The 21,091-nt window shown below is 45.7% G+C and overlaps 1 protein-coding gene and 1 long non-coding RNA gene across 5 annotated transcripts in view; one reads left to right on the forward strand and one right to left on the reverse strand.

Annotated features, from left to right (window-relative positions):
• Window positions 1-13,767, reverse strand: part of LOC119186791 (venom metalloproteinase antarease TserMP_A) — a 142,171-nt gene extending 128,404 nt beyond the window's left edge. For 3 of the 4 annotated variants that reach the window (XM_075872030.1, XM_075872032.1, XM_075872033.1), the window contains exon 1: window positions 13,598-13,767. In XM_075872030.1, coding sequence (XP_075728145.1) covers window positions 13,598-13,751 — 154 coding nt within the window. In that variant the 5' untranslated portion in view covers window positions 13,752-13,767. The remainder of the gene's footprint in view (window positions 1-13,597) is intronic. The other variant, XM_075872029.1, reaches the window with a different exon arrangement.
• A 212-nt stretch (window positions 13,768-13,979) lies between these two features.
• LOC142769100 (uncharacterized) overlaps window positions 13,980-21,091 on the forward strand; it is a 75,286-nt gene continuing 68,174 nt past the window's right edge. The window contains exon 1 of the long non-coding RNA XR_012885656.1: window positions 13,980-14,097. This is a non-coding gene — a long non-coding RNA (uncharacterized LOC142769100). The remainder of the gene's footprint in view (window positions 14,098-21,091) is intronic.

Consider the following 21,091-nt stretch of genomic DNA (forward strand, 5'->3'; position numbering starts at 1 on the left):
AAATATGAACATCTCCCCGAAGAGAAGCATAATGGAATGCGAAGCAGCAGCGGTGCGCCCGCCGTAGACCCGGCCTAAACTGCGTCGATGCAGGTGCAGGAAGAACGGTTTCAAGCGAAACTCGGTGTAGCCTTCAGTCGAGTAAACGTTTCTTGAAAACGGAAAGACACGGGAGGCGTGTCGGGTATCGTGTAGGTTTGATCGCAGATAGATGAGCCGAAAGAGTGTTTCCCCTCGACGTGTGCTTGAACGCTTCGGGTGGTGGAGAGGGTAAAGTGAGAGGGAAGTGTGTTGAGAGCGGGCAGAGGAGCAACACCGCCTATGTGTGTTGGGAGGAGCTGCTGGGGTTGAGGGACGGAATGATGACAACGTGCAGCTGCGACTTGACCTACTTGGCATCGTTCCGGCCTCAGTGGCGGGGACAACGCGGTGCGGCGCGTTGGCATGGAGACACGAACACACAGTGTTATACAGGCTAGTCAAAGAGCTGCTTTGCATCTAAAACCGTTCGGCAGTGGTGTCTTGAGTAGCCTCCATTGGCTGAGCCCTGCGTCGCATGCAAGCACGTGCGTCGTACCCAAGCACGCGCACCATTGGCTGCGTTGTGAGTGACGTCGTCCACCCCGTCAAAGTCGTGGCGTCGTGCAAGCGCGCATCAGTTCGAAAAACGATGATCTTTCTTGGAGACCTTCAAAACAAAAAAAAATATGGTCTGTCTGTCTTTACATTTGTTTGTTTGTCCATCCTTAACAGAACCGGGTTCTGTAAACGGCCCCAGCCGATACCCCAAGTGGCCAATCCCATCCGCAGCACCCACCAATGTTGCTCAAGATTCAGCGTTTACGCTTGTGCAATTGTCAATTAAAAAGAAATATTTGCGCATATCTGAGGCACAATAACAACACCATAGTATTCTGTAAGTGTGTATTTTTACTTGAAAAGACATACATAAGCAACCGTAGCGTTTACCGCGGTGCACTGGCCATGCAACGCTTGCACGAAAAGCTGAGTGTTCCCAACGCTTTGTTAGACGACACGGTGATGGCACCTGCCCGTCGCCTTTTGTTGTACACATTATCCCCTCAGAGACGGGTGCGCACGCCCGTCTCAGGGCAGATGGTGTTGCCGACTGATAGATTATAGCACCGTAATCTAGGCGTGTGTGTACGAGGCTTCTATATAAGTTCATTAGACAATTCATGTCACTACCCCATGTAGTGCGTGACAACACTTTCAAAATGTTAATTGTTTTTAAGCACCTGTCCCTTAAATACTTGATGTGTGGGATGAAGGTTAGTTTTGTGTCTGATGTTAGTCCAAGAAACTTGTGCTTGGTGTTCATTGGCAGATGTTTACCATGCAGGTCAATGTCGGGGTCAGGATGGAGGCCCCTCTTTCGGCAGAACAAGACGCATGTGCTCTTTTTCGCGTTCAGTATAAAACCATTCTCGTTTGCTCATTGAAATACGTTGTTCAACCCTAGTTGAACTGGACGTTGGCACATTGAGATATTGCACGATTTGTTACCAATCTGTACATCATTGACATGTATGCCGTAAAAAATACAACATGGGAGAAACAGGTGCAAGAAATTCATTTTAACTATGAAAAGTGCGCAGCTCAATACACCTCCTTGTGGCACGCCTGTTTCTGGGACAAATACTCGAGATGGGACAGTGCCAACTCGGACACAAAGTGTATGGTTGGACAGGCAGCTTTCGATAATTGTCAGGATTCGACCCGCACACCTAAATGTGACAAGTCTCACAATATGCCAAAGTGCCATGTATTGTCATATACCTTTTCCTTAGCGAGGAACACAGAAAGAAAAAAATTGTTTATGAACAAAAGCGTCGCAAATTTGTGCTTCGATACAGACAAGGTGGCCAGTGGTGGACCGAGCCTCTCGAAACCTACACTGGTATGGGTAAAGTAGGCCATTAATTTCAAGAAAGTGCATCAGGTGCCTGTTAATCATTTTCTCAAAGACCTTGCAAAGACAGCTGGTGAACGTTATTGGCCTGTAGCTGGAAACTGAGGCCGGGTCCTTGCCTTGTTTTAGAATTGGGATAACGATAGCTTCCTTCCAGGCTGAGGGTAGCTCTCCGGAAGACCATATCGCATTATACAGGGAGAGGAGAGCTTTCTGGGTTTCAGTGGGCAGGTGTTTTAACATTTCATATGCCACACGGTCCGGGCCTGGGGTAGATCTATTGCAGCAGGTAATTGAGGCTTGTAGTTCATCCAAACAGAAATTATTATTGTATGGCTGATGTGTTGTGGGTTTTCGCTCTAATCTCTGTTTTTATATTCTGGTTTTGTATCGTCGGAACGCTTCACTATAGTGCGATGAGCTGGAGACCTGCTGGAAGTGCGCCCCAAGAGTGTTCGCCTGGTCTTCCAAGTTCTCCTTTTGTGTGTTCACTAGAGGAAGTGTGTGTGCTTGTCCTTCTGCTACCTTACTAACCATGTTCCAGACTCTCGCCTCATCTGTGTATGAATGCCTCATAAGAGTTTATGCCAACTTTCTCTTCTCGCCTGTCGGCGCACCCTCCTTCCTTGCGACTTGATCTGCGTAATGTTTATAAGATTCTCAGCTGTAGGCGTTGCTCTAAGCAACTTCCATGCCTTATTTTGTTCTTTGCGTGTATTACGAAACTCATTCTTGCACCATGGGACTCGTCGTCTGCCTGATGGTCCACATGTTTATGGTATACACTTCGTTGCAGAATGAATCAAAAAGGCTGTCAGGTAGCTCACAGGAGCTTCTATGCTTAACACACCCATGTCAGTCCAAGTTAGAAGGTCATTTTTAGAAATTGTTCCCAATCGGCTTTTTCTGTTAGCCATTTAGGAACCTGTGGAGAACATATACTTGATATTGATGTGCTGAGATTTATAGGAAAATTGTCACCTCCATATAGATTTTTGGTGACTTCCCATTTAAATAGAGGTAGGAGTGATGGAGATGTTATGCTGAGGTCTATTGATGATGATGTTTGATGTTTTATGGCGCAAGGGCCGATTCACGGCCAAAGAGCGCCAGTTCATCTTACTAAAAATATGGACAATGATTGTGATAAGCGGCTGTATAAGGGCCATAAAATTCCTCGCAGTAAGACGGGTAAAAACATACAAGTAATAAAATCATGACCATGCCGTGAAAGGTGTGTGTGATGTGAATAGATGACAAAAGTTGGTGATAATAAAAGACGATGGTGGATATGTATGGCATTAGCACAAGTGCCTCACTCGTTCGAACCCTTGCGTCCAAGGGCCGTGAGGCATGTGCTTTCTTGTGTAGCCACCGCAGCAAAAACCTCTCTGGAGAGGTCATGCTACGGTATGCCCGGATATATAACATGAAAGCTGTGAATTTCTTTTAAAAACGCTAACAATGAATTATGACTAAAAAGCGGCTCCCTACCGACAAACATTGCAGGGTGTAAAGGTATATGTTGTCGGTAGAGTATTGGAAAATGTTGTTTTCTTAGATTTTCTAAGTGTTTACACTGAACTAACATGTGAAGGACGGTTAAGGATTCACCACATATGTCACATAATGGTGGATCGCCACCAGACAACAGATATGTGTGTGTGTCGTGTATGTGTGTCCTATCCTGAGTCTCGTTAGTGTTACCTCTGTATGACGCGATTTCGATACGGGCAGCCAATGACCAAGGTGAGGCTTAATAATGTGTAGTTTGTTTTGTGTGTTTGTGTCCCACTTGCTCTGCCAGTAGTCCCGGAGGTTTTGTTTGAGAGACGGCTTAAGATCAAGGGCCGGGATTGACATGGATGTAATGGCGGTGCTCTCATGCACGGATGCAGCGAGCTGATCCGCCCTCACGTTGCCTTGGATCTCACGGTGCCCTGGCACCCAGCACACTACAACATGTTGTTTGAGTGTGTAGAGTGTGCACAAAATGGAGTAAAGTGAGACAAGGACCGGGTTTTTTGTTTTTTAAGACTGTGCAGAGCCGTTACCACACTGAGAGAGTCTGTATAAATTACTGCTTTTTGTATTTGTAATTGTTTGATGTGTTTAGCTGCCACAAGTATCGCGTAAGCTTCCGCTGTGAAGATACTTGTGCGTGGATGTAGAAGGCCAGCATCCGAAAAGGATGGGCCGACAGCTGCGTAGGACACAGAGGAGTTAGTCTTGGAGGCATCTGTGAAGAACTCATAACGTGTGTATTTGTGTTGAAGTTCCAAAAAGTATGTTCGAATATGGGCAATAGGTGCATGTTTTGTAACTTCTAGGAAAGACACATCGCAGTCTATAGTCTGCCACTGCCACGGTGGCGGGTATGCTACAGGAGCCATTAAACTGTGTTCAAGTGACACTGCAGTTTCTTCAGCTAGACACTTCAGGCGAACTTAGAAGGGCTGCCTCATCGAAGGCCTGTTTTGAAACAGAGTTGAGCTCGACAAATCATTAATTGTAGAGTATGAGGGGTGTTCCTTGTCTGCTTTCACCTTAAGGAAATAAACAAAGGACATGTAAGTTCTCTGCAGATGAAGTGACCACTCATTTGACTAAACATAAAGACTTTCTACGGGGCTGGTGCGAAAAGCACCCGTAGAAAGGCGGATGCCCAAATGGTGCACGGGGTCTAGCATCTTCAAGGCACTTTGAGTAGCAGACTGATAGACAACGGCCCCATAATCTAAGCGGGTGCGAATGAGGCTTCGATACAGATTCATGAGACATTGTCTGTCACAACCCCACGTAGTACGTGACAACACTTTTAAAACATTCATGGCTTTTAAACATTTTGTTTTTAGATGCTTGATGTGCGGTACGAAGGTCAACTTGTTGTCCAAGATTAATCCTAAGAATTTATGCTCCGCATTGACAGACAGACGTTGACCGTTCAATTCAATGTCGGGTTCTGAGTGCATGCCTCTCTTTCGGGAGAACAAGACACACGTGCTCTTTTGTGGGTTCAGTCGGAATCCGTTTTCCTCTGCCCATTTGGAGACTTTGTTTAAACCTAACTGAACCTGTCGCTCACACATTACCAGATTGCAAGATCTAAAGCCAAGCTTGACGTCGTCGACATATGTACAATAAAACATATTGCGAGGGATGGACAAGTGCAAGGAATTCATCTTGATGAGAAAAAGTGTGCAGCTAAGTACACCACCTTGTGGCACGCCTGTTTCCTAGACGAATGTTTGGGAAAGAACCGTGCCCACTCGGACACGGAATGTCCGGTTTGACAGGTAACTTTCAATTATGTGAAACATTCTTCCGCGCACGCCAAGGTGGGACAGGTCTCTTAGAATTCCGAAACGCTATGTTGTATCATAAGCCTTTTCGATATCGAGGAATACAGACAGAAAATATTGTTTATGGACGAAGGCGTCCCTGATCTGTGCCTCGATACGAACAAGGTGGTCTGTGGTGGATCTACTTTCTCGAAACCCGCACTGAAATGGGTCGAGCAAATTGTTTCTTTCAAGGAAATGTACAAGTCTGCAGTTAATCATTTTTTCGAAGATTTTGCACAAGCAGCTTGTTAGTGCAATAGGCCTATAACTCGAAGGTAAAGAAGGGTCCTTGCCCTCTTTCAAAATGGGAATTATAATAGCCTCTTTCCAGGAGTTAGGGATAGTGCCAGAAAACCAGATAGCATTGTACAAACAAAGTAAGGTTTTTCGTGTTTCGATTGGTAGGTTTTTTAACATTTCATACACCACACGATCAGAACCTGGGGCAGAAGTACAGCAGGAGTTTAGAAATGTTCGGAGCTCAGCTAAACTGAAAGCTTGGTTATATGCCTCGTTTGTAGTGCATTTGTGTTCGAGTTTCTGCTTTTCTATTCTTGTTCTGTATTTTTGGAAAGTGTCAGTATAGTGGGATGAGCTGGACACCTGTTCGAAGTGTGCACCGAGGAATTTTGCCTGATCTTCCAAGGTGTCACCCTGAGTGTTTACGAGTGGAAGTGTGTGTACTTGTTTTCCTGCTATCCTACCGACCATGTTCCAGACTTTAGCTTCCTGTGTGTATGAACTGATCCCTGACAAAAACTTCTGCCAGCTTTCTCTTCTGGCCTGCCGACGCGTTCTCCTGCCTTGAGACTTTATTTTCTTGAAGGTGTCAAGATTTTCGGCTGTCGGTGAGTTCCAAAGCAGCCTCCAAGCTCTGTTTTGCTGTTTGCGCGCGTTTCGGCATTCAGAGTTCCACCATGGCACACGCCGTTTTCCAGGGTGTCCATTTGTTTGTGGGATGCATTTTGTTGCAGCATCAATTCAAAATGCTGTGAAGTAGTTGACAGCAACATCAATGTTCAAAGTACTTATGTCATTCCAACCTAGACGAGCGATGGTATAAAAGTGTTCCCAGTCGGCTCTGTTTATGAGCCACTTGGGAACACGTGATGGACACTCAGTTACTGTATTTGTGCTCAAAATTGTGGGGAAGTGGTCACTTCCGTACAGATTACTGATGACTTTCCACTGGAGTAGAAGCACAAGAGATGGTGATACTATGCTCAGGTCTATGGAGGAGTAGGTGTTATTGGCGAGATTATAATAGGTTGATTCTTTTCGATTTAGGAGACACGCGCTCGAGGAGAGAAGGAACTGTTCAATCAGTCGACCTCGCGCGTCATACCGAGAGTCACCCCATAGCCTGCTATGCGCATTAAAGTCTCCAAGGAGAACATAGGGCTCCGGAAGTTCATCAATTAAAGAGTGTAAATCACGTTTTTGCAGCTGATAGCTAGGAGGAATGTAGATAGTGCAGATTGTAATCAGTTTATCAAAAAGAACTGCTCGAACAGCCACTGCCTCAAGGGATGTTTGGAGTTGTAAGTATGTGCATGCTATTCCTTGATTCACTATGATGGCAACACCTCCGGATGATGTCATGGCCTCAACACGGTCTTTTCAGAAAATAACGTATTTACGAAGAAAATTTGTGTGTTTTGAATTAAGGTGTGTTTCTTGTACACACAGCACTTTTGGTGAGTGTTCATGTAAGAGTTCTTGGATGTCGTCAAGGTTTCTGAGAAGGCCCCTGACGTTCCATTGTATAATTTGAGTGTTCATGGTGAATGTAAAATAGTGCTGCGTGTACGAAAAGCGAGTGGCTGTTTAGACAGGGAGTTTGAGTTCACTTAACAGGGCCGTCACCAGGCCCTGTTATCGGCTTTTTGTTTTCTTGGCGCGCTCCAAGGAGCCACGCCGCTCTTTCGGCACCAAGGGTGCCGACGTATCCATTGCCTCCTCGGAGGCACTGGATGCCCGTACGTGCGGGCTGCTAGTTCGAGTTTCGGGCCTCGCCTGGTGAGGTGAGGCCTTGAGACCCGAGGACTCTGGAGTCTCCGGTCTCTGTTTGGGAGTAGGCGGTGTAGCCTGGGCTACAACCGCCTTGGGGACAGGTGCCACAACCTCCGGCTCGGTATGCGTGGGCCGAAGGAGTGGCGAGGGCTGGTGCGGCGGTGCCCCCTGACGCGCCGCATCAGCGTATGTAGCTCCATAGAATGGAGCGACTCTTCGCCGTGCTTCCTTAAATGTAATGTTCTCCTTCACCTTCAACGTAATTATTTCTTTTTCTTTTTTCCAGTATGTGCAGCAGCGTGAATATGCGGCATGGTTTCCTTCGCAGTTTACACAGTGTGGCGCTTGTTTGCAGTTCTCAGACACGTGGCCTAGGACTCCACATTGTGCACAAGTCTGGCGACCGTGACAGGTTTTAGAGCCATGGCCATATCTCTGACATTGGAAGCAACGGCGAGGGTTGGGAATATATGGTCTCACGGATATCTTTGTGTACCAAGTCTGAATAGTTTCCGGCAAATCGCTCGAAGCAAAGGTCAGTACTAAGTGTTTGGTTGGGATTTCCTTTTGATCTCTTCTGATCTTAATACGCTGTACGTTTGTCACGTTCTGGCTCTTCCATCCTTCAAGAAGTTCAACCTCGGTAAGGTCAAGCAAATCTGCGTCCGATACGACCCCGCGAGATGAGTTCATAGACCTGTGTGGCGTAATACTGATGAATGTGTCTCCAAACCTTGTGAGGGTGTTCAGTTTATCGAATTGGTCTTTGTCACGTATTTCAAGGAGTAGATCTCCACTGGCCATTTTGGTAACCTTGTACCCGGCACCGAGAGTTTCGGTTAAGGACCTAGCCACTACGAAGGGGGATACTGCTCTGGCTTGCTTGTTAGTTCTTGAGACTCGCAGTGCATAACGTGGAAATGAGGAAAGGTTTGTTTTGGCCGGATGAAAAGATTGATATCTTCGGTGCGTACCCGCTTTGAGGAGGCACGATCACTAAGTAAAGGAAATGCTTTGTGCATGCTAATTGTATGTTGTTCAGTAGCGTTGGCGGCCACCCACCACGGAGCCCAACGAGGAGACGCTGCAAGTTTACGGATGCTGAAACCTGCAGACGCCAGCCGTACAATGCAACTATAACCCAATGCGCCTAGACCAAGGTAGGCTATTTGCACAGGGTTAACCCTAGCCGCCAGGAAGTTTGGAAGTAAGCGGAAGAGAGTAGAAGACAGGACAGATAAATAGTAAGAGATAAAGACGAAGATGTAGGGAGAAGAGATAGGAAAAGGCGACTGCCGATTTCCCCTGGGTGGGTCAGCCCAGGGGTGCCGTCTACGTGAAGCCGGGGCCAAAGGGGTGTGTTGCCTCTGCCGGGGGGGCCTTTAAGGTCCAATCACCCAGCGTCAGCTCAACCCCCAGGATCCCCTTTTTCCCGGACACGGCAAAGCCACGCACGGCTAGGCGTGGGAGGTAGCCGAAACTCCCCCGTTAGCTCGGGTCCGTGGTGTCGCTACACACCAAACGCCTACTTGCGCAGGCGCCCCTGCGGGGATGCTGAGGTCTATTGATGAGTAGGTGTTGCTAACAATATTGTAATATGTTGGCTTCCTGTTTATTGAGTTGGTGATGCGGGAGTATGTAAATAGAGAAAATTGTGACCGTTTTGCTGAAGAGGACAACTCAGATGGCGACCGCCTCAAGGGGTGTATGAAGCGGTAAATGTGCACAAGCTGTTCTCTGATCAACTATGATGGCAACACCGACATATGATGTGACAGCATTATCCCGATCTTTTCGAAAAATAGTCTAACTGCATAGGAGGTTTGTGTGCTTGGATTTTAAGTGTGTTTTTGCACACACAGAACATTTGGTGTATGTTTGTGTAGAAGTTCTTGGATATCGTCGAGGTTTCTCTGCAATCCTCTGACGTTCCACTGTAGTATTTGTGTCATTTTATTGTTGTGCAGTGCTGTGTATAGAAAAGTGTTGACTTAGGTTGCAAGGCCTTTTTGGGTCCCTGTTATTCGGGGTTTATCTTTTTTGATTCGCTCTAAAAAGTTGCGCCTGTCCTTCAGTGCTTGAGACGCCGGAGGAGGGGTACTTGTATCCATCAGCTCCTGCGAGGTGGCGGATGGTGCCTGATTAGCAGGCACGTTCACAGAAGTTTTGTACCTTACTGCGGGTGCAGTAGTCCGGAGTCCGGCAGACTCTAAAGTCTGCTGAACCTGTTTAGCAGTAGGCGGATCAGCACAGGCTACTCCAGCCTTGGGCGCAGGTGGCGCGACCGCGGTCACACTTTGCGTCACATTCGTGGGCGCAGAAAGATGTGATTTGGACCCTGGCGCGTCACATCTGCAAAGGAAGGAGAGTGCTTGTTGGGGAGAGAGAAGTGCTGGTGCATCTCTTGAAAAGAGAGATTGAATTTAATTTTAGGTTCAACGATTTGTTTTTCCTTTTTTCCAGGATGGGTACGATATCGAGTAAGCGGGGTGGTCTCCTCCGCAGTTCGCACAGCGGGCTGCAGCAGTACAATCGTCTGATGGGTGTTCGTAGGAGCTATAGTTTGCGCAAGTGGCGCGCTCTCGGCAGGTTTGTGACCCTTGTCCAAAGTGCTGACATTTGAAATACCTACGAGGGTTCGGTATGTAGGGCCTGACACGAAGCTTGCAGTAGCCGGTCCCAATTGAATCCGGCAAGTCGCTGGTACCAAAGGTGATAATTATATGTTTTGTTGGTGTTTCGTTTTTGTTTCGTCGTATGACAATTCTTTGGACCTTCACTACATTGTGGTCTTGCCAGCCTTCCAATAGTTCACTCTCTGATAATCCAAGAAGGTCGTCATTAGAAATGACACCGCGAACAGTGTTCAAGAATCTGTGGGGGCCTATGGAAACTGGGACATCCTTAAACGCTACTAGTTTAGATAGGTTGTCGTATTGGAGCTTGTCGCGAACCTCCAAAAAGAGGTCACCGCTTGACAACTTCATTACACGATGCCCTGGGCCGATTGTTTCCGTGATTGTTTTTGAGACAAGAAAAGGTGAGATTACCCGGACAGTTTTGTTTTCTTTCTGATTATGCACGACATGGAACTTGGGGAAAGACTGCTTTAGTTTTGAGAAAAAGTAATCGTTCTTCGGTGCGCCACCTTTTCGGGTGGCGATCAGGGAGGGGGGGGTGGTTTGGCCATACAGATTGCGTAAGGTTCGGCGGTGATGATGGCCACCCACCATCGAGCCCAACAAAAGGACGCTACAAGGTTGAACAGTAAACATTTGGAGACACCAGCCATGTATCGCCGCTATAACCGAGTATAACTATCCAAGGTTGGGCAACTACACAGGGCCAACCCTCGCCGCCACGAAATTTGGACGTAAATAGAAAAGAGAAGATGACAGGACAGATAAAATTTGAGAGATAAAGACGAAGATGTAGGAAGAGAGAGATAGGAAAAGGCCACTGCCGATTTCCCCTGGGTGGGTCGGCCCAGGGGAGCCGTCTACGTGAAGCCGGGGCCAAAGGGGTGTGTTGCCTTTTCCGGGGGCCTTAAAGGTCCAAGCACCCAGCGTCTGTTCACCCCCAGGATCCACTTTTCCCCGGACGCGGCTCAGCCACGCACGGCTAGGCATGGGAGGAAGTCGACCTTCCCCCCCCCCCCCCGTAAGCTCGGGTCCGTGGTGTCGCTACACAGCAAACGCCGGCTTGCACAGATGCCCCTGCGGGGATCTTACGAAGTAGTTGCACCAAGAGCTTTAAAGTATATATATATATATATATATATATATATATATATATATATATATATTTGAATGAATGAAACGTTTGTCTTGCTCTATCCACGCGAGGCACTCTGAAAGTGAGGGCTTAGAAGCTTGCGCCATCATCAGGTTTCTTGGCGAAACCGTGCTTTACTCCTACGAAACGCTCCCTCCGCCAGCTTAACGCTTCCGCCTCCACTGTTATTGTGACGAAGGTTCAAATAAGTATAGCGCAGGTGAGACATGTGCAGCTAGAGTAAAAAATCTGAGTTATTCACAAACATCTGAGTGCTTTGTCATTTCGTATCTTGTTTCGTATCTTCAGTTCGTCTTTCGTTTCATATACCAAAAACTTCATATACCAAAAACGACGTCATGGCATTCGGTCAGCATATCAAGAAGCCCTATAGCTACCGCCTTTGTTTCTTTTTCGAAATAGCGTTATATGCGTTCATGACATGACGAAAATGTATGGTGCTTTATAGCGCAAGGGGCATTACGGCCAAAGAGAGTCAGTTCATGGGACAAAAGGTGTGAACAGTGATTATGGTGAAAACTGTATGAAGACTATTTAAGTTCCGTGCACTAAGGCTGCTAAAACATATAAATATTGAAAGCATAAGGGTTACTGTAAATGAGTGGCGAGGCTATATTCATTCAATTTTCAAGCTCTTACTTGGCTTTACAAAAAGCGCGAGGATCAACGTGTCTCTAAACATTACAAGTGATTTTTAGGTGTTTCAGATTCCCATGAACGCCACAAATCTGTCACGCGGTTTTCTATTCCAATGAAAGCAGTGGAGCATTACCTTCAAGGCCTTTGAAGAGAAACAAAAACAAAACAACTATCTCCCAGAAGGGAACCCTGATGGGGTGCGAAGCCGCAGTGGTGCTCATGGCATCGACTCGGTTGAAACGGGCATCGACGAGGGTGCTGGAAGAACGGTTTGAACTAAAATTCAGTGTAGCGTTTACTCGAGTAAACGTTTGTTTGAAACGCAAAGACGCGGAAGGCAGGACAAGGTAAAGACACTGGCGCCTGGCTTCATTGGCTTGCGTTTCGTCGGTGTTACCCGTGCACCGTTGGTATTCTCGAACATGATCGGCGTATGTGACGCGCACCTCATCGCTGTCACTGGTCTACCACTGCTGACGCTTGCGTTCGGGTTCCCTGGCTCGCGCGTCGTCAGTTTCAACGTCGCCATTCGCGAACGCAATCGGCTTTGCTAACCCTCGCAACGCCGGCGACAGCCGGGAAACCCATGCACACACTAGCGCGTAGGATGCCAACTAGAGGGTGCCCTGCCCATCGGCGCAATCGCGTGAAAAGCAGCGGTGCACTGTCCACATTGTCGCACCATGACATTCTCGAGGTGAGCCGTTTTGAGGGGGCCATTTTGAGAAAACCCAGCCCGCTCTTGCCAGTGAACGGTGTCCATAAATGCGTTTTCATGATATTAGAAAGCAGTTCGCCGCATTCCAGTGAGATGTTGCAAGCTCCAATAAAGGAAAAGTGACGAACACCACTCTGTAGCTCGAAGCCACGAAAAAAAGTTTAAGCGGATTTTTTGAGCTCCTTAGTTGCTGAACTATTCGTCATTTCTTGAGATTGAATCCCGATTCAACCCTATTGGGACCACGTTTACTTTGCATGGTCACTTTACCGTTTGAGATAACCAGGAAGCTACAGCGAAACAGTGAGACCACGCACTGCTCAGCCCTGACCTTAACGAACTGGTCCGGGTCACGACTCTCACACAGGCAGCCGCCAAGGAGCATGGGCTCCTGACTGACTAACTGACATCCCCTACTTCAGTGGAGGAAATTCATTTGTTTTAATGAAGGTACAGTCTGTCTCCTCCTCTTTTCATCAATGGAGTGTGCGAGGGTGGATTGATAGACTACACGAAGTGCATTCAGGCTGGATATTGCACGTGTCCACACACTGGCCTGAAGAGATTTTATTCAAGGATAGAAATTGTGTGACAGATAATCTTGTGGTATCTCTTCGTATTAGCTGTAAGGAGTGCTTTTTGAGAAATTACATTAAGAAAGCTTCGATCATATCTTCCAAAGATGTCTTACTGTTGAAGGAGAGGGAGAAAGGCTGCGCGCATTCTGCCGCCGCGTGTCTGTGTCTCTTTCTTGCGATTGCTTTGACTAGCAACGCACACGGACGGGTTTGATTCCGCGAATAATATGTATTAAAATAGATCACGCAGGTCCCATGACAGCGCGCATTTCACGACTGAGAATTGCTCTTAAAATGCACCTCACACCGCCTAGTGTATTCATTACTACAACGTTCAGAATCAACGGCCACTGATTATGCACTGTATTCGAGTTGTTGCATGGATTGAACGTTGAGAGCACACTTTTAGAATACCGTACCACGTGACCTCATATATTCAGACAGGCGCATCGGGGACTGGGCCTTTTAATCTAATCATTAAGCAATATTTGTTTGTCTAACTATATTAGTGCACGATCTTATACATTCTTCTGCAGGGATAGCGGCTCATTTGTTTTGAACAAAAGCGATATCTTACCTGAATGAGCTGTGGTTCCCAGAAGAAAAAACAGAAGGGTGGTGACTATTACTGTTGCTTGTCTGGAAGACCCCATTGCCCACTCCGTTGTGACTTCGGATCGAACAAACTGTTGAAATTTCAGTAAATTACGTTGCGAATTCGTTCTGCCCATCTTCCTTACAAGTAAGAACAGACATTTAAGCTACTACTATGAGAACTATGGCTGTTAATTGAAAATTTTCGCACTCGCGGTCATAGTGTTTTCCAAATGGCAACATTTACCTCAACAGAACTTCATTTCTCTTGTTCATTTCTGATTTATTCGTTCATTTGTTGACCCGGCATAGCTTTCAATTGACGAAATGTCACCCTTTCTTCTGTCATGCGTTCCAGTTGCTGAAAGCATGCTCCTGATTCCAGCCGGCGACACTCGCAGAAGGCACATGAGCTGCTTACGAGACCACCACTCGAATTCTTCCCGTTGTTGAAAGTGTCGACCAAAGGCTAGAATAATAAACGTAAGTTATTTATCTAGATATTGGTCCACACTTTAAAAATGTTCATATCATAAGTGTAATAACTTTGCAGGTGTTTGACATTATTTATTCAAACTTGACATACCACAGTTGCCTGGTGATTACGACGTTTCACAGCTTACCCGCAGGTCACGCGATCATGGTAATGGCGGCCGCCTTTCAAATGTGGTAAAATCCTTGGGGCTCATGTGCCTACGTTTAGGCAGACGGTAATGTAGCCCAGGTGGTCGAAGTTGGCTGCATGAGAACGGTCTGCATGGCAACGTTGTTATCTCGCTTTCCTCCACTCATCCTGGTTTTCGTTCAGGTTGTTTATTCACTCAAAGTTGTCGAAATTATCACTTCTTTCCCTATGGCGAGGCGTCTATAATAGAAATATCGAGCCTTTGGGCCATAGGAGCACCTAGAATTGTTATTCTGATTCAGACTTGGAAGTGGTCAGCTTGAAGTGTTGTTCCTTGTTGCATTTTTAAGAGGGTTGAAAAGTATGGGTCTTTTGCCAGTAATGTCACGAGCAAAGTAGTTTAGTAAACAAGAAAACAGTCGTAGAAAAAACAAGTATTGCGGTATTGGTCATGCCCTTTTGTTAGTGTTCATCACGAACGCGTTTAACTCATCTTTCGACCGAAGTGGCGCTAATCAGCACCCATCGAGTATTCTTTCATAATTTTTTGTAACCAATTTTTCTTCATTTAGATCTACTGTATCATTTTACGGTCGTAATCACTGTATCATTATATACCAATGTGTTTTTTTGTACATGCATGCCACGTATGTCATGTATATTGTAGTAATGATGTGTTGACTACAACATAGTGATGTTTGTCGTGGCACATAGACGTTATACTTTTTTATTTTTTTGCATTGTGTAAATCACCTTTTTTCAAAACAAAAAAAGAGGTAGGGTTTTTCTATGCTTTTGCCACGCAATACTACATGCGTTAAGGAAACTTTTTCTACTACATGACAGTCACGTTGTCTTCCTTCCGAAGAAGTTTAAAGCGATAGCGTGGTTCCTTGGTAAAACACCAGCTTGCCGCGCAGATGGCCTAGGTTATTCTTACTCAGACCAAGCCATTTTAATCTTTATTGACTTATTTGCATCTCTGTCAATTTTTCAGACGTAGACAAAACAATTTTCACTGACAAACATTGACATCGACGCCGACACCTGAATTTCAGTGAAACGAGTTCATTATTGCTAGCACGTTGAAATGTACAGCCAAGCCTTGCATCGCGTGCCACCATTACATACATACCCCTAGGGAATGACGCTGCAGAGAAAGAGAGACAAGCATACATCGTCTGACAACCCCCTCCCGTAACGCCATCTAACCCTTCTCGAGTATTAGCGTTTCACTACCAAGATAGTGAAAGAGGGGTGACTCATGCAAATGACTCTCTTCAGTTTATATAAAAAATTCTGCAGGTGCTGATGTTGTACCCTTGCTTGTCTCTGTCGTATAGCCCTTTTCATTTCCTTATTTATCAAATCACTTTCAGCATGCACTGGCGTGAGAGGAACACTACCGGTAGTGATCTTACAGAGGAGAGGAAAAGGTATACTGCACAGAGTCAGCGAAATAACTATGGTCAGTTTTCTTTCGTAGAATACAGCCAGTAGTACACCTTTCTCAGCAGCATTTCCTGGCTTCCCGATATGATTAGAGTTCGTGAGATGGTTTCGAGCTTGGCATCTCGGGTTCTTACTTTGTGCACATCAACTGGGTATGTTCTTTGCGGGCTCTATAGCATACCCAGGTTATTTGATTGTAAATTGCGGTATGCTACTGAATTCGCCTATGTATTTGTCCGTTGAAAGCGCCAGGAAGTCGCTTGTTGTCTGCTAAGAGAGAAGTGTGCCAGGTGGAACCCAGCGCTTTCTTAACTTGTTGGTGCTGATAATCTCTTATAAGCTTAGGATAATCTCTTATAAGCTTATGATATAAAGTGTTTCTTGGCGCAAGAGACACGTTATGGCCAAAGACCGCCAGTACATACGGCAAAAGACTTGGGCTATGGGTATGATGAGTGGCTGTAAAGGGGCGTAATATTCCTCACTCTAAAGGGGGGTAAACGTAAAGGGAATAAATTTATGAGAGTGACACGAAATGTGTAGAGTGAAAACTAGTGGTCAGTGGTTCTGATGATAAAGATATGAAGAGATTATAGAGCACAAATGTCTCTCCAGCATCCTTGTCTCTAAGGGCCGCGAAACACGTGCTTTGTAATGTTTGTACTGCAGCAACAACCTCTTGTGTTAGGTTGTTCTGCAGATTACTAGGGTAGATGACGTGGAAGTTGCGAACATCTTTTAAAAATGCGAATAATGAGTGATGTTTGAAAAGTGGATCTCTACCGATGAACATCGCTGGGTGAAGAGGCATTTGTTCTACGTAGGGTGTCGGAAAATGGTTATTTCGAAAAGGATCTAATTCACTGAAGTGTATCAAAATATGTAAGACACTAACGATTTGCGACATTTCTCGTGCATTGGTGGACAACCACCGGACAGAAGGTGTCAGTGTGTACTATATGTGTGTCCGATACGTAACCGACAGAGTGCTACTTCTGTACGGCATGTTTGTGATGTTGGTGGCCAGTCACCAAGGTATGGCTTGATTAAATGTAATTTAAAATATGTACTTCTCCGTCCTATGTATGCTGCCAGTAATCCCTCAGCTTTTTTCTCAAAAAGGGTTTCAAGTCTATTACGGGGACCACTACAGATGACTGCGGAGTGTTCGCATGGACTGATGTTGCGAGCTTATCCAATAGTACGTTTCCCTCAATTTCACGGTGTCCTGGCACCAAGCATACTATTACATGCTGCTTCGATGCGTAAATGGCACACAGGAGAGAGTATAGCGAAACAATGACCGGATTCTTGTACTTTCTGATGCTTTTTAAGTTTTCACAACGCCTAATGAATGCGTGTATATAACTGCATTACTTATTTCTGATTCTTTATTGTGTTTTGCTGCCACCAGTAATGCGCAAGCTTCAGCTGTAAAAATCCTTGTCTGAGGGGGGAGAATACCGACATTCGAAAAAGATGGGCCCACCGCTGCGTAAGACACGCCCGCGCGAGTCTTTGATGCACCAGTGGAAAATTCAGGATAGGTATATTTGTGTCAATTCGCAGAAGTACATCTGAATGTGTAGTGGAGGGGCATGCCTTTTTCACAATCATGAAAGATGTGTTACAATTTATAACCTGCCAGTGCCATGGCAAAGCGCATGTAGTAGAAGCCATTACGCGGTGTTTGAGCAATGAAACGCCCCTGTTCAAAGCTAGTGCTCGAACACGCAGCGAGAAGGGCTGTTTCAATGCGAGTCGGTTTCGAAAGAGCTGGGAGCTGGATGTGTCGTTTACAGCAGGCTATGTAGGGTGGTCGGCCTTTGCGGTTATCTTCAAAAAATATATAAAAGACAGGTACAGTCTTTGTATATGTAGCGACCATTTATCTGAGTCTGCGTAGAAGCTTTCCACTGGGCTTGTACGGAAAGCTCCCGTAGAAAGCTGAATGCCTAGATGGTGGACAGAGTCCAGTGTTCTCAATAATGTTGGTGTTGCGGACTGGTACACTATCGGCCCATAATCTAGACGCGTGCGGATAAGGCTTTTGTAGAGGCTCATCAGACATTTTCTGTCGTAGTCCCAACTTGTTCGGGGCAGCACCTTTAGGATGTTCATTGTTTTCATGCATTTCTCCTTATGTACATAAAGTGTGGTATAAACGTGAGCTTCCTGCCTAGAATTATGCCTAAAAATGTTAGTTCACTCTTGACAGCTACGCGCTCACCCTGCGACTATATACGGGGATCAGGGTAGAGGCCTCTCTTTCTAGAAAACAGATCACAGGAGCTATTCAGTGGGTTCAAACTGAAACCGTTCTCATCTGCCCATTTACAGACCTTGTTAACACAGAGCTGAACCTGTCGCTCGCATGCCGAGAAATTACAGGATTTAAAACCGATCTGTAGATCATCAAGGTATGCTGAATGAAAGATGTTACACAGGATGCACGATCGCAGGGAGTTCATTTTGACTACAAAGAGAGTACAACTGAGGACACCGCCCTGGGGTATTCCCGTTTCTTGCACGAACAGTCGTGGCAACGCACTGCCCACTCGAACACAAAATGTATGATTGGACAGATAATTTTCAAATACACTTAGCATATTACGTCATATACCTAAATGTGAGAGGTCTCTCAATATTTCAAAACGCCACGTTGTATCGTATGCCTTGTCCATGTCAAGGAAAAGAGATAGTAAAAACTGCTTATGACTGAAAGCTTCACGTATTTTCGCCTCTATGCGGATGAGATGGTCCGTGGTGGACCAATCCTCTCAGAATTCACACTGATATTGGTCGAGGAGTTTGTTTGATTGCAGAAAATGTTACAATCGGCCGTTTATCATCTATTCAAATAATTTGCAGAGGCAGCTAGTCAGAGCAATAGGTCTCGATACAGAAGATGGATTCTTGCCCTGTTTAAGAATAGATATTACTAAGGCTTCTTTACACGCTGAGGGAATCTCGCCAGAAGCCCATATGGAGTTACACAGACATAGGAGAGTTTTATGTGTTTCTTTAGGTAAGTGTTTCAGCGTCTAACATATAACCTCCCTTCTCATTTTTGTGTATTACCATGTGTGTGCCGCAAAGTGAACACCCAGCAATGCTATGAGAGCGACATGGAGACAGCGAGCGCAACACTATATACGAGAGCACAGCAATGGCAGAAAGATAAACGACTGAGCAGAATCGAAGCGGAGGAAACGTTCTGCCACCTCCTCCACCCCACCTCCTCTTCTGAGTGTGAGGAGAGGAGGAGAGTTGGCTCATGTGCAGTAAGGGTGGTCACGCCGCCCACCGGATTTAGCTCTGCCTTAAACTGCTTCACGTGTAAAAAATCGCCGGGCGCATCTTACGACAATGCCATCGTGTGGAAGGAAATGCAGAGAGCACACTTCACGCGCTGCTATTTAAATGAATAAGCAATATGCAAGAAATTTGGGTTCTCCTTGTCGAAGCTTCCAGCGCGTTGCTTAAACACAGAAACGTATCAACTGTGACTGTTAATAGTCCACGCTTGTCCTACGTATACCTGAGTGGTCTTTTCGAGCTTACTTTGTGCTTCAGTGGTGCGCTCCAAGTATCGAGTCGCTTATCCTTCTTCATGTGACACTACTGTTCTTGCTGTCGCATTCACTGCTTTGCCGTTGCGGCATAAATATGACATTCCATGAAATATGTCAGCGTTCTCTTTCACAATTAGGAAACGTCTTAAATATTGCACATGAATCATTGATTTGGTTTGTTTTTGTGGCGCAAGGGTCATTTGATGGCCAAAGAGTGCCAGTTCATGGGTCGAGAGATGTGGACACTGAATGGGTTAAGTGGCTGTATCAGGGCCTTAAAATTTCTCGCGCTAAGGTGGGTAAAAACATAGAAGGAATAAAATCACGACCGTGTCGTGAAAAGCTGTAGTTTCAATGAAGGACGTGAGTTTGTGACAATAGAAAGACCATAGTGGACATGTATGACATTAGCACAAGTGCCTCGTTCGTTCACACCCCTGCATCCAAGGGCCGTGAGGCAAGTGCTTTATTGATTGTAGGCACCGTAGCGCGGACCTCCCTGCAAAGGATGTTGCGGCTTGATAACATGCAGCTTATTACCTGTGTGTGTCCCATGTGCTCTGCTAATAACCCCTGAGCTTTCGTTTTAGAAAAGGCTTCAATTCAAGTGGAGGAATTGGTATCGATGTATTCGTAGTGGTTTTGTTGGCGGATGGAGCTAGCTGGTTCACCAACACATTGCCTTGTATTTTACGGTGCCCTGGCAGCCAGCAGACTACAACATTCTGCTTGTATGAAAAGATTGTGCATAAGATAAAATAAAGCTAGACAAAGAGAGGGTTTTTGCACGTTTTAAAAGTTTTCAGAGCTTTTACTACGCTTAGAGAGTCTGTATAAATAATTGCCTTTTGTAGTTTTATTTCTTTAATGTGTTTAACGGCCGCAAGTATCGCATAAGCTTCACTGGTGAAAATGCTTGCATTAGAGTGCAGGAGCCGGCTTCCAAAAAGGATGGGCCGACGGCTGCGTACGAGACAGAAATACACATGTCCTGAGTTCTTTGCGGTTGCTCCAATGTTGTGGTTTTAGGAAGTGTGTCTGAGTGTGTGCAATAGGTGCGTGCTTCGTAACCTTTAAGAAACACACGTCGCAGTCTATCGCCTGCCACTGCCACGGTAGCAGGCATGCTAGGGGAGCAATCAAATGATGTTCAAGTGGCACACCGGTTTCCTTCACTAGGACCCTCACCCGGAATGAGTAGGGCTGTCTCATGGAAGGCCGGTTTTCAAACACAGCAAAACTTGGCATGTCAATTATTGTAGATTGTGAAGGGTGTTTCTTGTCTGTGTTCAATTTTAGAGAGTACTTAAAAGACATGCAACATCTCTGTAGTTGAAGCGACCATTCATTCGATCCCACGTACAGGCTTTCCACAGGGCTAGTGCGAAAAGCGCCCGTAGAGAGGTGGATGCTTAGATGATGAACAGGGTCAAACATTTTTAGAACAGTAGGTGTCACAGACTGATATGCTATTGCCCATAGTCTAGGCGGGTACGTATAAGGCTTCTATACAAACTCCTTAAACACTTCTTGTTACTTCCCCACATAGTGCGTGACAACACTTTAAGAACATTCATTTCTTTTATGCGCTTGTTTTAATAATACTCACTTTAAATACAGTACTTCAAGTATTGTTTGTAGAGGAAAGCATTTATGATCTGTGCCTGAATACGAACAAGGTGGATGGTGGTGGATCTACCATTTCGCAATACGCACTGGCATGGCTTGATTGATTTGTAGTGTTTAACGTCCCAAAACCATCGTATGATTATGAGAGACGCCATAGTGGAGGGCTCAGGAAATTTCGACCACCTGGGTTCTTTAA

This window comes from Rhipicephalus microplus, chromosome 8 (assembly GCF_043290135.1).
Source record: "Rhipicephalus microplus isolate Deutch F79 chromosome 8, USDA_Rmic, whole genome shotgun sequence".
Taxonomy (NCBI): Eukaryota; Metazoa; Arthropoda; class Arachnida; order Ixodida; family Ixodidae; genus Rhipicephalus; species Rhipicephalus microplus.